Source organism: Buteo buteo, chromosome 10 (assembly GCF_964188355.1).
Source record: "Buteo buteo chromosome 10, bButBut1.hap1.1, whole genome shotgun sequence".
Classification (NCBI taxonomy): domain Eukaryota; kingdom Metazoa; phylum Chordata; class Aves; order Accipitriformes; family Accipitridae; genus Buteo; species Buteo buteo.
The window spans coordinates 13,031,300-13,048,093 of NC_134180.1; the positions used below are offsets into that span (position 1 = coordinate 13,031,300).

The following is a 16,794-nucleotide window of genomic DNA, read 5'->3' on the forward strand; positions in this document are numbered from 1 at the left end:
GCTGACCACTGTATTAGGGTTAAAAGGCTTCTAACCAACAAGAAGGGAGTGCAAGCCCTCTCTGAATGCAAGTTGAAAGAACAGCATTCTTTCCCACTTATCGATTCCAAGAAACAACACGAGACATGCTAGACACAGGATTTAATCCAGGTTTGAGGTCCCTCTTTCCCAACAAGGTAGAGGCACAAATAAGTCACTTCAGATATTTCTGTGCACACGTGCACGCGTGCACACACACACACAGAGCAAAACACCCCCACATTCGTCACAGTTACGCATTTAAGATTGCAGCAGTACTCTGAAATTGTTCGCTGTTCTTGACTTGTTCACTCTGTTCTTACCTTTTGTAAACTTTCAACCTGAGCCTCCAAAGCCTTTGTCTTCACTTCAGCTTGACTGAGAGTGTCTTTCAGCTCTTGTACTTCCTGGACAGAAACCTGTTCTTCTTGTTGTTCTACAAAAGACTGAGTTGATGCTTCTGCAACCATCTGAAATACGTCAAGTGGTATCAGGCTAAAGAGTACTATCTGATTAGAACGTCATTATTTCCACAAGTTGCTTTTGCATGCAAACTGATTGTTTAAAAAGTTCTGGGCGAAACCTAGGAATTCTAATGAATACTAAAGTTCTGTTAAGAATACCGCAAAATTTTAAGAGATACGCAGCTCATGTTTTGTGGTAGTTTGAGGTAACTGCAGAATAAACTATGTGATTTTCTGCTTTTCTCTTCACAGGTAAGTACTCATACAGTACTATACTAAGGGAACGTGAAGACCGCTAGCTAGATTATACGTGACTCTAGATGAAAACATACTTTTTAAAATACACTTTTTCTTCATTTGCCAAGAAATTCTGTCTACCTTATCATGCTGTGCTTTCAGCTCCTCGTACTGAGTCTTGTACCTGCGCCCAATTTTCTTGACCTGTGTTATAGTTTTCACTTTTTCTTGTATGTCAGCCACTTTAGCATTTAGTTCTTTCTGCAAAGTATCCTTTTCCGTTCTTATTTTAGTTACTTCATCCTTCAGGCTCTGAACGAGATTCTGGCTTGTAGTCAAGGATGCATTAGTTCTAAATAACAAGAGATTAGAGGAAGATGCAAATGAGATGTTTGAAATAATCAATACATTTCAATATTGCTCATTTATGCAATATCACAAGCTTTATCTTTAGTGAATTGTTTTCTAGGATTTTGCAATACAAGTGAGTGTTTGTAGAATACAAATTATTCTTCAACACATTAGTTTAGAATAAGTTCAGCTAAAAGACAGCTTCCAAAACAGTTCTCACTTCATTTTACCTGCGTATTATCAAGCTGCAGTAGGAATACCAAAGGTTTCATAGTTACATGGAGACAGTTAAGAAATTACACTTCCAGATACAGCTTTATTTAAAATACTTTGCTTTTCAAAACACTTTTTACTAATTAACTTATACCACACCTGGCTATTTCTGCTTTAAGCCTGCCTGTTTCTTCACTCATCTGTTGTATACGCTTGGTATTTGCCTCCTTCTCTGAAAGCAGCTTCCTATACTCTTCGAGATCAGTGTCCTTCTGTTGACTCAATAAATGCTGAAAGGTTGAGAATTGCATTTTCGTAAGATGATTATACAGTTATATCCAGAAAATCTCTTTGAATTAAGGCTACTGCTTTTGCATTTTGATTTGGAATGCCTATGAATTAGAAAAGCCTATTTTGAAGCTGCATAAACAATGTTTTATAATTCAAATACATTTCTTAGTTTGTCTTTTTTTAAAGAAAATTTAGGTTTTTAGTTTGGTTGTTTGTTTTTTTTTTCCCCCAAAAATCTTCTTTGAAAACATGCATTCCCCACCTGAGTCCGGGCTTTCCAGCGCTTAACATCTTCTTCCAACAGCTTTTTCTCCGCCTGCAACATTCCACTTTTCTCACTCAGTTCAGCATTAGACTCTTGGAGAGGTAGAATGTCTGCCTCAAGCTTGCGTACCTGAAAAAACACAAATGGGGATTAAACTCTCTGGATGTTATGACACTGAAGGAAATGGAATGTGGTAGGCCTTGAACAATGACAGTAAGAGCAAAATCAACACCCTCAGGAAGTCATGACATAGCTTCTCTTCTGACTCTCTGCTTTCCAGTGGCCAGCTGGGGGCAGGGAGAAGGATGAGGAGCAAGAGCAGGGGATGATCCTACAGAGAGAAAAAATACCCCTACGACTTCACAATCTTAGATTCTCACTCTTTGTACTTTGGTAAAGGAAACAGATCATTCATTATGTGTTAGAAGCCAAGCAACACAGCATCAGATTCCATTAAAATAACTGGTGTGCAGGAATGGGAAGAGGGAGTATCTCCCTTTTAAACTCTTAATAAACCTGTGGTCTGCTTTGCATGTATTCCTGTGCCATTTTTCATTTATCTGCTGATAATATCGTTGTTACTGGTATATCTCTAGCCAAGGATAAATGCTGATTTTCAGTTTCATTTAAACGAAACTGAACTTTAAACTTTCCAATGTTCTTGGTAGACCAATGTCTTCTAAAATTCTAAATGGAAAGTTTCCTCATTTGTGTATGATGTAAAGAAATAATCACAATCTAAATCACGTATTTATTGTAATTAGCAATGGTATGTCCAGACACTAACTCATCAGCTTGAGTATCGAAAAATTTACATGAACCTCAGGACTAACCTTTGCTTGAATTTGTTGTAGCTCTTGTTCTAGCCTCTCCTTCTCTTCTCTCAGCATCTTGTTGGTTTCTATCAGTACATTCATGGTCTCAGTTTTTTTCATTAATTCTTCATGCTGTGCAATGGTTTTTGCTGTTACCTTTTGAAAAGATTTAACTCAGTCATTTGTTTTGCTTGCACATGCACATATACTTACTTGGATCTGACATAACACCATCTTGGAAAGCTACCATGGCATTGATTATCTCAAATGTACATTTAAAACAAGTAAAGATCACTTAAGAAATGGGAGATAGGGAAAAAACTTAAAGAAATTATCTTTATTTTCCCTATTTATGTGATTTTGGAATTGCCACACTGCTTCACAGGACTCAAAACAAGATCCTCCATTTGGCTATATAGCAACCCCAGTTTAAAAGTTCCCGATTCTTCCAAAACTTCATTTTTGGGCACAGGCAGCAAAGACAAAGAGTAGAACGTAGAGTACAGCCCTCTCTACTTATTGAAATCATAAACAATAATATCCAACCATACCTGCACCTTCTCTCTCTCAGCATTGAGACTGTCCTGCAGTTCCTGGAGTTCCCTTTCCAGGTACTCCACTCTCTGACGGTAACGCAAACTCTCCACCTGGGCCACCTCAAATCTAGTCTCTGCAATCTCCTTTTCTCGACGTATAAATCTAAATAATATAAATATATATAATATAAATCTTATCTAAATCTCGACGTATAAAGTAAGAAAATGAACAACACATCATGTCAATGAAAGTGCAAGACAAAGCATTTTAAGTTGAAGCATCTTATATCTGAAGGTCTACTGAGTATAGAAATTGGTTCAGAAAGATCAAAAAGAAAATCCTAGAGAAAAATTCTTGAAAATCTACATCAAATCCCTAAAAACCACAATGAGAAAAAAATCACCTCTATGAATCTTTCTTGCCAATTACATTTGCTAAAATCTGATTTAGCTTCCTGTCATAATTGTCTCTCAGTTTTTTCCTAGGAGTAGAACCTCCTCTATTAGTTACCGACGTAGTACAACTACCTCCTACCTTGCAAAAAAGCACTTAAATTTTGTACATTATCCTTCAAATACAAAGTAATACAGAACTATTTAATTTGGCAACTAATTTATAGCCACCGAGAGAAGGAGTCTAGAGCTAAATTTACCTAAGGATTTCTAAGATTTGTTCCTGGGATTTGCCTTCCTCATTGAGAGAAACATTCACAGCAGTTGGCATGGCTTCCTTCATAGAAGTCACCATCTTATCACTCAGACTTTCCAGCTGTTCATGTAATAATCGATTTTGTTTTTCCAAATCTTCACAGCGGGATGCAAGTTTTGAAGCTTCATCCTACAAGAAAATTGTTTAATGGCTGTGAATTCTGTGGCTGAATTTCTGTTAACTGAAAAAACCCACTGAAACCATAAAAACAATAATACCTTGATCATTCTCTCTCTCTCTTCCCAGGACGCTTTGCACTCTAATAATTCAGACTCAGCTTTCCGAGCGGCTTCCTCTAGCTGCTGCCTTACTGCTGCATTCTTGGCAACTTGGTCTTTAACAGCCTGTAATGCTTCAACATCGGCAGCATGAAGCATTAATTCCCGTTCATATTTATTTTGAGCTTCAGAAGCCATCTTTGCCTGCAGAAGAATATAAAAAATAGATTCTGTTACCTTTAATGTTACCTGTTTGACATGTACAAAGAGATTCTCAAATTCTAGACAAAATCAGTGACCGCTAATCAAAAAGAAAACCATTGGCCAAAACCTCTTCATTCTCAAATACAATAAAGATTGATAAGCTTAGAATGGTTCCCTTGAAGAAATTATTGTTTTTAGGAAAAATTAGAATTTGAAATAATTTTCTTTGAGTGGCTAGCAGGAGGACACACTCTATAGTTACTCAACAACCAAACCTCTTGCTGTAGATTCTGCATTGATGACAGGCAGGTATTAGTCCAAGAACATCCAGTGGTTACTTCCACATGTGAATGAGCAAAGATACTTACTGCATGAGGTTAAAAAGCTAAGGACAGAATATGGCCACTGTATTAGCTGAAAAAAAAAAGGAAATGCCTGTCTACTAAGTTTTGGGCTGGATTAAACAACAGCCAAAAATTTTTCTGCATTCTTTACACTGATCAGTGTTGCTGGAATTCTCACCTGCAGAAAAGTAGATTTTCTTTAAAAAGCAGTTGGTAACAATACAGTCTTATCAGCTGCTACTAAACATCATATTGCCCCATAGTCTTAAAAGATGACAATTATGTTTTGGTTAGAAAGATATTTTCTCCATTGTCTTGTTGTGAGACACCTTGTCGTGAGGAGTTTTTTGCTCCTCCCTCAGGAGATTGAGGTAGCAATTCATTAAAAACAGTTAATTGCATTCCCCAATAAAATTTTTTACATAATGAAACAGACCTTAGAAACAGTAAGCCATCATATCTTCTGTTGTTTTCTTAAATGTGACAAAAACTGTGCTTGCAGCACAATGTTATATTCAAAGTCAGTTTAGTTGATATTACCACAATGTTTGATCAGGTAGAAAAATGAAGCATTAAATAAGCAGCTGTTTACAAAACAGAGAAAGTGCTCTTACAGCACTTTTCTTGCCTCCACAAGTCTCTGATGAGCAGCACTACCTTTAAAAAATGTTTTGAGTTCAGCTGAAGAACAATGAAAAACTAACATTAAGTTTACTACCTCTGGCTAAAATAGGCAAATACTACAAACATACTTGTTCCTGGCAGTCACGTCTGGCTTGTTGTTCGTTATTTAGAGCTGCGCTGGCTCTCTGAAGAGCTTCCTGAACTTCTGACTGCACGGTTGACAGACTCTTCTTTAGTTCCGAGAGCTACAGTGATGGGGTAGGGCGAACAACAAAAAAACAAAACAAAGACTAAATGGCAAAGTATTTAATGCAGCAAGGCTTTGAATGTAGATAGTTGTGAATAATGTAGAACCGAAGGGTGGGTTTTTTATTTTATTTTATTAAATACTAATTTTAATCCAAAGAGAAATACTTTCAAGATTTTGACTTATTAATATACAGAGTTCTTTCCTGGTAAAAATCTATTACTGTTCTTTCAGAGTTGGACCTGCAGTAAGTCTAGTTGCAGTCACCTTGTTTCTTTCAACCCCAGTAAGAGCCCAAATATAAACTAGACAAACAAGGTCATAGACCACTCTGGTTTTAAAAGACATGCATGCTACAGATTTGGTTTTGGCTCATGTTCCAAAAAGGGTTTTCTGAAACCTTTCTCAAAGGCTTTTACTCATGTTTTTCTGCAATCTCTGCTCTAAGTTCAGGAAGATAGTGACAGCTTTAAATACACAATCACCCTAGAAGAGTTATAAGGTTAATGTACTACTCATGTTTGGAAACCTTTCACAAATTTAGTTAGCCTTTTGTACATTCTAGAAGATTTAGTTTTGCACACTACTATACTGTGAAAACAAACTGAAGTTTAGGGAATTATGTAAAAGTACATTCTTGTGGACTCTCTACAAGGGAGTTTAAGGGAGGGGGCATTCAGCACACACCTGTTGTTCCATATTCTCCACAGCTTTACGCTTCTCCTCTTGCAGTTCTTGCTTTTCTTTCTCTGACTCCATCAGCTTCTTTTCTAGCTGTGCTTGATACTCTGAAGACTCCTTCAGACGTGCTTCAACTGTTGCACGAACTTCCTCTGTCACCTTCATTAAAATCCACCATAAGAGATCATTTTTTTCCCTTTAAATAGGGTATTCTGATATGAAACCAGTATTTTATTACCAATTCAAAGCCAGAATAGGTATTTGTAGCACCTCATGTAGAATAACAACACTGAAAATGTGGAGAATCACGAACAGCTTTGAATTTTATTTTTTTTTCCTTCAAAGCTGCAATACCTCATGAAGTACACATAAGAAATGTTTTAGGGGACTGCACTCAAATGTGCAGTAGCCAGCATATCTTTTTATCACACACTAGAATCTGCAATATTGTTAAAGCATATCAAGCCACGATGAAGTTTTTACAGTAACAGAACACAGGCAGAGAACTTGGATACTAGACAAACAGCACTCCATCATGTACTGATGCTGTAACTTCTGTAGAAGATGAGAATTCTGTTTCCCCAATTTATCTTATTTTGATATGCTAAACAGCTTGGAAGAACAGGCTTCATTCGCTATTAACATGGTGGAGTGTATGACAGATCAGAAGGTCATTCTTAAACTTTTCCCATGAATACTACATATAGAGTGTTCTTTTGCATCACTGAAGACCTTACTGATGCAGAAGGTGTAAACTAAATTGCTTTTGATTGAGAGCTAATTAATATTTTTAATCATTGATCACAGGGTTATAAGGAAGAGTTTTTAAAAGTCAATTCCCCTCTTTCAAAGGAAGACATTGGCAGAATACAGCTTTGAATCAAATTTACAATGCAACATTTTAGAACTATTCTGCAAAAAGGTTTAATATTTCCATGATTAAAAGTGTTTTTAATAAAATTGTCCAAAATATGGTCTTACTACATTATCTTCTAATGCCTTCTAAACTAACTTTAGGTTTTTTGTAATTCCTCCCATAATCCTACAGACTGTACCATAGTACAAAAAAAAAATCCTTCATTTTGTTTGTTTTTGCTCTAATAAACAATGGCAACTACTTACTTGTTTTTCCTTATTAAGGGATTCCTCTAGACTAAGAACCATGGCCCTGTACTGTTCCACATTACTAGAACTAGTCTTGAGTCTTTCTCTCAGGTCATTAACTTGTTCGTCAGCTTGTCTTAGTCGACTTACAAGATCATCCACATCTTCACTTGTACTAGGCTGACCTATAATATTAGAACACATTCATTAACTGATGAAGTTTAATTCAGTTTTTCAAACCACTGTTCTGTTGAAAACTGAAGTCTTTTTAGGATAATAACATGGAAAAAACAATCACTCTCACAAAGCTTCCCTAAATAAAACTGTTAGCCCTAACCAAAATAGTGGCTTACAATAAACATTGTTGATTCAGACAAAAAAAAATTGGCTATTTAAAAACAAGTTACCTAACAGACTTAAGTTCTTTCAAATAAAAATAAAAGGGATCCTTTCCTAAGTTTTGCTTTATTTTTCCCCTTTGTCAAAGACTGCCTGGACATTAATTTTACTTTAACAAATCACCCTGGTTATAATTGGTTGAATATGTGATTGTAATAGTGAAGAGGTTTATTATTTAGTGTACTGTCCTCCTAATCTAAGTTATTATGAATTATGAATTTTACCTTTCTGCAGACAGCAATGTTTAACAAAGAGAAATTCAACGTAGAAAACCATCTTACCTTTCCCTGGAGCCCTCTGTGATGACTGAGATGCTAGCTGAGCCTCTGTACTGTTAAGCTGCTGTTTCAACATAGCAGTTTCTTTCTGGGCATTCTTTAAAAGTTCTTTTGTGTTAATGTGACGGTTTGTCTCAGTCTCAAGTTGCCTCTTAAGATCCAGGATATGAACCTGAAAACACAAGGTTCTTAAACTTGTAATTATTCACAAATGGCACAAAGACCAAATATGTTTATAAAGTTCACGTATGAAAAACAATGCACTGTAAGCTGGCAGAAGCCACATAACTATTGGTTTATTTTCACTAAAACAAGTTTAGCATATTTATAATTATACTTACCTCTTGATTTTTGGTAAGGGAATGTCTTTGTTCCACCTCACTTTCTAGTTTCTTCTTCAGCTGAGATATCTCACGCTCTAGCTTTTCTATCTGATTATTGAGTCTTTGTTTTGTTTCCGTCTCAGACCTCTCCAGTATTCCCTGATAAAAGAGCACAATGCACTATGCTTACAATACACTTTAATAAATTTCTTCTGTTTTACTCCAGCACTTCGTACAAAGTTGTCACACTTCTCCCATCACAAGATAATTACTGCAGGGAGCAAGCAATAATAGGTAGATATAGAAAATTAGGAAAAGTAGCACTTACAATGTATGACTTAGTTTTGAAGGATTTTTCAATAATATTGATACAATAAGTATTATTAGAAGAAAATCTATTACCCATGCAGTCTAATTCCAGGGATTAATAAAACCCAAAAGATCTACTATAGAAATAGAATTCAGTCACATAATAAAGTGTGCAACCTTAAATACATATATAAAAATAAATATATACTCTAAGAGTCAATATACCTTATAATAGACGACATAAAAGTATAAAAGTAAATATACCTTAAAACAATAGAAAAATAAACTACCAAGGCAGGCACTGGTATATTTTGCCATCATAAAAATTAACATACAGATTTTTTCCTTTTACTTTGTTCCATGTTTTATGTTCCCATTTTATTGTGAAAACCCTTCTCATCAACTCAAAATTATCAGGACTTTGCCCAGGTAAATACCAAAGTATCATAATTTAGGATACAAATAACAAACGTGCTTAAACAAGTTGCTCAAGTATTTTAAGTTCAGTGTCAATTTGTAACAACAACAAAAAAGAAAATCCATTTTTAAGACCCTATGCCATGACTGTTTTATTCCATTTCATGGGTATTTATTGAAAACTCTGAAAGACAGACCAAACTTGGACATAAGAATAATACCACATACCTGAATAGTTCGCAAATTAGTAAGCAGCAAGTTCTGTCCTCTTTGTTCAACTAATAAAGACTCACGTTGCTGAGTCAAACGCACATCTGACATCTTCAAGATATCTTTCTCTTTTTTTAAGTTTTCTGCTCTCACCTTTAAGACAGCAAATAATAACAAGAACTTTGTTATCAATCCCAAATCTGTCCATTAATTTTAATATTACTTTTTATGATTAGTTAATACTGTTTTTAAAAAAGAGCTTTTTATAGATTGTAAATTAAAATTCATGCAAATTAAGCCAAGAACACTAAGAACACAACTGTTTGACTAATCAAATTCTGTTTTCTCTGTAAACTGAAACACCTTCGGAATGTTGTTGCATCTTCACTCTGTACTCAAGATATTTTGTGGAATGTTACAAATGGACCAGATATACATGCACACAAGCTTTTACAGATTTAATAGCTGATGCACTCAAAAAGCCACACATTCAAGTTCTGACAGCTTTCAAGATAATCGTAAGAAAAACTCTCATGCTAACGTGGAATATCTAGCAGTATAATACACTGTATTACTAACCTCTGCCACTGCCAGTTTTTCATTAGCTCCCCTCAGGTCTTGAGTCATAGTGTTAATTATCTGCTCTTGCTTCTGAGTTGTTGCTGTGAGTTTCTGGGTTCTTTCATGCAGAGATGTTATTTCTCTACGATAACTTTCAACGTTATCCTGCAGCATTTCATAACTTCCCATGGAACAACAAAGCAAAGTTTACGTTTGCCACATTAAATTGTTTAATTGCAAGAGGTATATGAACACAGCTGTATGTTTCATGTTCTTGTGCATCACTTTTCACACATGTGGCTCACTCAACTAGAAGGTATATTCTTGATCCCTCCTTCACTATTTCCTTTGTGTTCTTTAACAGAATAGACAATATTAATGTTTAACTGGCAACTCTTCCTGAGCAAATGATATCAAGCAATCAACATGATTCTGTTGACAGAGAACACATAAGGCAATGAAATTAAATAACGGATTTACCGTTTGGAGGCAAACTCCAGCTGTGTGGATATCTTTGCATTTTGTGATCTCAAGTCTGTGACCTGCTCTTGAAGCTTTTCATTTTGTTCATTCAGCAACTTGTCATTCTCTGCCTTCTCTCTTTTATAGTTCTCAAAAACTTCCTGCAACTACATCAAAGAACAGACATTAAAGTGCTGACAAGACTAAAAATAGTGATAGCTTTCTACAGTGTTTATGGAAAAATATACCTGCTTAAGTGCAGCCTTAGCCTCCACAGTCTCCACTGACTCAGTCACTGACAATGGAGCAGGAGTTGATATGGCTTGAGGTAAATTTGGACGCTTTGGAGTAGATGTAAGAGAAATCTCCTCTGGTAATATACCTGAAGCTAAAAAAAAAGATAAAGGGAATTTTAAAGGCAACAATTGAATGAATGCTTGCCAAAGCAGAAGATCATACAGTCACACTGAAATATGGCTAGAAAAATACTGTATTGCTAGGAAAGTCTTGGGCTCTCCTAAGCAACTAATTCTTTATACCTACAGTATGCTACCAGAACACATGTCGTCACCACTACATGTCAGTCATTATGTAGCAAGTTATTATACTGTAAAAATAATATCATGTGTCTAAATCCAAATTCATGGGTTTTCCAGTGAGTAAGGGTAAAAGTTGAATACTAGATTAACAGAAGTTACTAGTACCATTACAGCACCATTACTGAAAACTCATAACAAATGACAATTTTTTTTTTTTTCCAATGGTGCAGAAACATGAAGCTTACCTTGCAAGGGAATGATAGCTCCTGTGGTCTGTGCCAACAATATGCGGAACATATCACGCTGACGAACTATGGACTCAACAAGCTGCAACTGATGATGACGCGATTCACGCAGTTTTTCCAGCTCATTAAGAGCTTCCTCAAGCTGACTCTGAAGCTCAGAAATTCTGAAACCAACAACAGTTGTTTTCAGTGACACACACAGCAAGGCATACCAAAATGACACAACCCTTACATTTTGTCAGAGTCCTTCAGTGTACATTTATTGCATCTTTGAAAGTTAAGCACCACTGAGGTTTTTGAGCAAAATTATAGGAAGACTGGCCTTTGGGCTTGCCATTTTGTAGATGACAAAGGAAGTAGGCCTCTTCCATGAAAAGCAGAATAGAGACAATTCTATTCACGTGAATAACTTCAAACAACAGTCAGTAGCATAAGCAGAGAATCAGGCTGCTGATTATTTATTTTAATACAGAAATACATTATCTGTGGGTTTTACAGCTAGTGAGTTAGACATGCACATATGTAATTTTTTGTTCAGCTAATGGCAATGAAAACTTTTCTTTTTCGAAAAACAGCTCTGTTGTGTGAAATCACATTCACTAAAAGACCGACAATTATTTTTACTTTGCATTTTGATGAGAGGACCTATTACAAGATATATAGCTATGAAGCCATTTTAATCTAAACCTGAAGACAGTGTTGCTTAGTAACAATTTGCCTTTATGACTTACATAGCTGCTCACGAGCATATGTGCACTTACATATGCAGGTGCACACAATTAATAACAATCAGAAGCAAAAAAACTGAAAAGTGTTTGAATAATTCCCTGTTACTATTTAGTATAAACAGTTTACTAGAAGGAACAGATAGCTTACTTTGATGATGTTGTTTCTTGCTCCTCTTTTTCTCTAGCTTCTCCCAGCTCCCGAAGAGCCACCAAGAGACGCTGATTCTGCTGCTGAAGTTCTTCAATATTTCTGTAAGAGACTAGATGTTGAGATATCACTTCAGAAGAGCTACTGATGTCAGCAGAGCTCACTTCTTCATCACGAATCACATGATTGCCTCTAGCTTCTTCAAGTTCCATTAAAAGCACACGAATCTGAAAGAGAACATTCCAGTGTAAGACTTGCACACAGACTCAAAAGTTCACTCTGAAAAACAATACATTAGAAATAAAGTACTTGGAAATTAAGTATTTTTTTCCTACAATATACAAACTATTACAGTCAATAAAAACTTGTAAGATAATTACATTATAGAAAAAACAGTCTGACAAAAGGAAACCACATCAAGGTCAGAAGTAGATAGTCTGTGTTCAGTTCTGCGAACAGATCACAGGATGTTCCAATCAAAGAAGTTATATAGCTATCTATCTGTATCTGAATTTTCCATGTCAGATGTTTAACAATATTATCGCAAAGCAGCAGCACTTCTATGCAGCTAAACTTACTCTAACTTTGTAAACAGAAATGTAAATACCACGTTGCCCTAAGGGTAAGCTTTTAACATCACTAAGACTTTTATGACAACCAAAGTCTACATGACTGTGGCTGAACACAACTTCAAAGTAAACTTCAGAAATACAGCACCATATTAATAAATAAATTGCAAATAGTACATTTAACCATAGCAACATTTGTTCTACCTGCTGTGAAAGATCTTTTACTTGTATTTCCAGTCTCTGGTTTTCTCTTTCAAGCAGAGAGGCATGCTTATTGGCTTTATCGGCATCCTCCTGCAATCGTTGGATTTCCTGTGAGGATACAAACATTAAGGAACACGTAGCAATTCAACTCTGACACATTCCTTTCCAGAGAGATAATGTCATGTAGAGACATGCCTTGCGAATAAAACTGCACTTTACTACTTTGAAGTAACACTCCAAAGGATAAACTCCAAATGTTTAGGAATCAAAAGCTACACTCTTTCATGCTGTATTAATGTATGTCTTAAAGTTAATGGGAAGTGAGCACCGAAGTCCGATTTTATTTTTTTGGACAAATACTAATCTTTGTTTATAAAGAATTCTACTCTCTCAGAAAATCAGAGATTATAAGTCACCACATTTAAGCCTTCACTGTAAAAAATTCTGAAAAATGTTGGTTCTGTAAAATTCTTTGCACAGCCCACTAAATTGGAAGCTAGAAAGTTCAACAGATATTTCCTCACAATAAAAGTTGACTAAAAGATCAATTTTATACATTTATTGACAGCCATTAGGATTAAGGAATTAAAAATACATTTTTTCCAGAAATTTACATGCACTTTTATTTTATACTGACCTTCATAGCTTGTTCAAGCTTTGCAGACAGACTAGCAACAGCTTTTTGGGAACGCTCAAATTCTTCACGCTGACGTTTTAAGATGGGTGCTTTGGCTTCTACTTCCTGCACTATTTCATCCAAATATTTATTGATTCTCTTATTCTCCAGCTTTTCCAAAAGCAACTGATCCTGAGTTTCTACATATGCATTGTACAGCTGCAACAAAAGATTTTTTGGTTTTGTTTTTTTGTTTGTTTTTGATACACCTGGACAGACGTCTTAAAAAAGAGCCACTGGTAAGTATACAATTCATACCTTAAAGCAGTAGAATTTCATACAACTTGTCATACAACTTAATTCAGAGAAACAAGTTGGACTTTCAAAACAATGTGTTTTTAGGACTCATACCATGGCAAAGCAGTTATCCCTATAAATTTAAAAATGGCAAACTTTTATAGTTCAACTGTGTGCAATAGAAGAATTCTATGTAAAAGGGACAAATCTTATGCAAGTTTAAGATAATAGAAATATCAAAACTAGTATCACAAAAGAAAGCAGCAAGCACAGAAGAAAGTAATTTAATGGTTGGACAAAATGACCAATAACAAACAAAATGAAAATACAAATTGTATAAACAGAAGTGTAAAAAAACCATGGAATATGTATGACCTACCATTATAAGGCAATTCCCCCACTCTACTCTGCTCTCATGAGACCCCACCTGGAGTACTGTGTTCAGCTCTGGGGCCCCCAGCAGAAGAAAGACATGGACCTGCTTGAGTGGGTCCAGAGGAGGGCCATGAAGATGATCAGGGGGCTGGAGCACCTCCCCTATGAGGAAAGGCTGGGGCAGTTGAGGTTGTTTAGCCTGGAGAAGAGAAGGCTCCAGGGAGACCTTACAGCAGCCTTCCAGTAGTTAAAGGGGGCCTACAGGAAAGCTGGGGAGGGACTCTTTAACAGGGAGTGTAGTGATAGGACGGGGGGTAACAGTTTTAATCTGAAAGAGGGTAGATTTAGGTTAGGTATTGGGGAAAAAAATTTTTACTGTGAAGGTGGCAAGAACTGCAACAGGTTGCCCAGAGTGGTTGTGGATGTCCCATCCCTGGAAGTGGTCAAGGCCAGGTTGGATGGGGCTTTGAGCAACCTGGTCTAGTGGAAGGTGTCCCTGCCCACAGCAGGGGGGTTGATCTTTAAGGTCCCTTCCAATCCAAACCATTCAATGATTATGTTAAATTTTTCTGCAAGTATAAGCCAAATGTGCAGCTGTACAGATTAAAAAATTATGTAAATAAGGAAAAAAAAAAAGCTCCTGCCAAAAATGCATACAGAAAATAAGTTTATGTGCACAAAACCCCCTGTATTTCAGAAAAAGAACTTAAAGAGCCTACAAATGTTTTGATCTACTAAAGAAAAACTGTAAGGTACGTTAAAAAAATCCTAATAATTTAGCCAGTAAAGTCTGCCTCAAACACATGAAAAGATTTCGTCAACTTCAGTCAGGCATTACACCAAATCCAAAAGAGTCAATGAAGTCTGCACCCTTGTATGATTACCATCTCTCTGTTGGCATTTCAAGGGCCTTGAAACCAAAGTTTCTTCTCACTTACCTCAGTTAATTTCATTCCAGGCTTGACTACTTTAGCTACTGCTGCAGCAGTGGGAGACATAGCTGCCAGTTCCTCCTCAGATAATATGGCTCCTGAAGATATAATCCCACCAATTACCATTACAAAGCTGCAATAATTCCCATCATAAATATTCTTTATTAATACAAAGAATGTCTTCATTCACCTTTGTGCTTTTTAACTACTGTATTTTAAATTACTATTTTAAGCCCTTAAAGTTACTGGTTTAAGAGCTTTCTGTAATCTTTAATATACAGACACATGTGCAAGTGACTGGTATTACATACAGTATTCCATGTCATACATTATCAGTGTCTCTTACTAGTTTAATTTGAAATGCTGAAAAGCTTTTGCTATTAGACTCTTAAAATTTAGATCATTTCTGAATGTAAGCAACTGAAACAGCGGGAGCAAAGCTTAACATCAGATTTCTCAGCAAACTGCCAGGGGTCTAGAGTGGCAGGGCACTGGTTTATTTTCATAAATTAACATAGGGATACAGCAAACACACTTCATGCCTCTCCATTCCTTTGTGCTCTGCTCTCTCTTTCCTTTAGAAATTACTTATATATAGCAAACAAACTATTCTTTTTGAACATAAAATGACAGAACTATAACAGTGAATACTGAGCAAGATTTAATGTTAGATAGAAATTTAAGGACAGAGCTTTTCTGTTGTTTTTTTCTTTTGTTGTTGTTGTTGGTTTTTTTTAAGAGGAAAATAAGAATAGTTTATCATCCCTACTCCCCTCTCTAGATAATAATTAAAAGCATGACGATTCAGCCTTAAGGAAATGTTTCCTCTCCCTTTTCTTTAAAAAGATAAGTCAGATTAACAAACAAACTTAAAAAACCATTTTGATAGAAATGCATTTTCTGGTGGGGGGGGAAGTATGTATTTTCATATATATATACACATACACATACATATACATGAAAAAGCTTCTAAAATTCATGATTAGAAATGACCAAAGATGAGTTAAGATGAATGCACTTACTTACTACAGAAATTCAGCATAGTATTTTCATGCAAGATGATAGAAAGCCTGAGGCTTTCCGTATTTTAGTTCCCAGTGTTATCTGTACCTTTGCGCTTTGTAGCGGACAGTAAGTCATTAGCATTCTCCAGCTCCTTTTCCAGTTTACTGATCTTCTCTCTCAGTTCTTTTTCCATTACAGCTTTTGACTCTTCCACCTCGGCCAAATGCTCCTGGGTTGCTTTATTAGCTAAAATTAAATCAGACAAGTGGTGGTTTGTTTGGGTTTTTTTTCCTTCTAAAAAGATCAGAATTTGCATATGTACCTTAAATTTAACTTTGTATGATCTGCAGAAGTTCATGCTAATAAGAAAACTCAGTAGCATGACAGAAGCATGAACTGCTGCCTATCACCTTTGCTTAGGAGAGGGCTAAAATATGAACTACTGTCCTTTTATCAGTGAAAAGGAATCTAAAACAAGAAACTAAAATTAAGACATACCTTGCAAAATTAAATCCTCTCATCAAAATCCAAAGTAAAATTCCAGGTATATTTGAAAATAGTTCCTCCCCCAAGTAAATTCAAATAGTCACATAAAATTTTTGTTACAAAGTAACTGATATTTCCACCATCCCAAAAGCCTGATGAAGTTCCTTTCATAAATGCTCAGTATCTATTTTTCAATTGAACAAGACAGTTACAAAGGAGCGCAACTGTTCTGTTCCATTTGACATTTCTTACTCACAGCTTACCTTCACCTGCTTCCTTCAGGAGCTTGTGCAGCTCTTCTACAGCTCCTGTCAGTTCATTGCTCTTTGCCTCTGAGTCATCAGCAGCACTCTAAATAAAAGCATATTAT

General features: G+C 35.9%; 1 protein-coding gene across 3 annotated transcripts in view; it reads right to left on the reverse strand.

Moving 5' to 3' along the window:
- TPR (translocated promoter region, nuclear basket protein) overlaps window positions 1-16,794 on the reverse strand; it is a 45,954-nt gene that overhangs the window by 20,245 nt on the left and 8,915 nt on the right. For all 3 annotated transcript variants that reach the window (XM_075038701.1, XM_075038700.1, XM_075038699.1), the window contains exons 9-32: window positions 16,688-16,775; window positions 16,044-16,184; window positions 14,940-15,031; window positions 13,351-13,548; window positions 12,714-12,821; window positions 11,941-12,167; window positions 11,065-11,228; window positions 10,529-10,668; window positions 10,299-10,447; window positions 9,837-9,999; window positions 9,276-9,410; window positions 8,340-8,480; window positions 8,002-8,170; window positions 7,340-7,506; window positions 6,224-6,376; window positions 5,418-5,534; window positions 4,118-4,321; window positions 3,844-4,028; window positions 3,206-3,353; window positions 2,673-2,810; window positions 1,837-1,968; window positions 1,443-1,573; window positions 861-1,071; window positions 342-488 (exon numbers count right to left, since the gene is read on the reverse strand). In XM_075038701.1, the coding sequence (XP_074894802.1) occupies window positions 342-488; window positions 861-1,071; window positions 1,443-1,573; window positions 1,837-1,968; window positions 2,673-2,810; window positions 3,206-3,353; window positions 3,844-4,028; window positions 4,118-4,321; window positions 5,418-5,534; window positions 6,224-6,376; window positions 7,340-7,506; window positions 8,002-8,170; window positions 8,340-8,480; window positions 9,276-9,410; window positions 9,837-9,999; window positions 10,299-10,447; window positions 10,529-10,668; window positions 11,065-11,228; window positions 11,941-12,167; window positions 12,714-12,821; window positions 13,351-13,548; window positions 14,940-15,031; window positions 16,044-16,184; window positions 16,688-16,775 (3,648 nt within the window). The remainder of the gene's footprint in view (window positions 1-341; window positions 489-860; window positions 1,072-1,442; window positions 1,574-1,836; window positions 1,969-2,672; window positions 2,811-3,205; window positions 3,354-3,843; window positions 4,029-4,117; window positions 4,322-5,417; window positions 5,535-6,223; window positions 6,377-7,339; window positions 7,507-8,001; window positions 8,171-8,339; window positions 8,481-9,275; window positions 9,411-9,836; window positions 10,000-10,298; window positions 10,448-10,528; window positions 10,669-11,064; window positions 11,229-11,940; window positions 12,168-12,713; window positions 12,822-13,350; window positions 13,549-14,939; window positions 15,032-16,043; window positions 16,185-16,687; window positions 16,776-16,794) is intronic.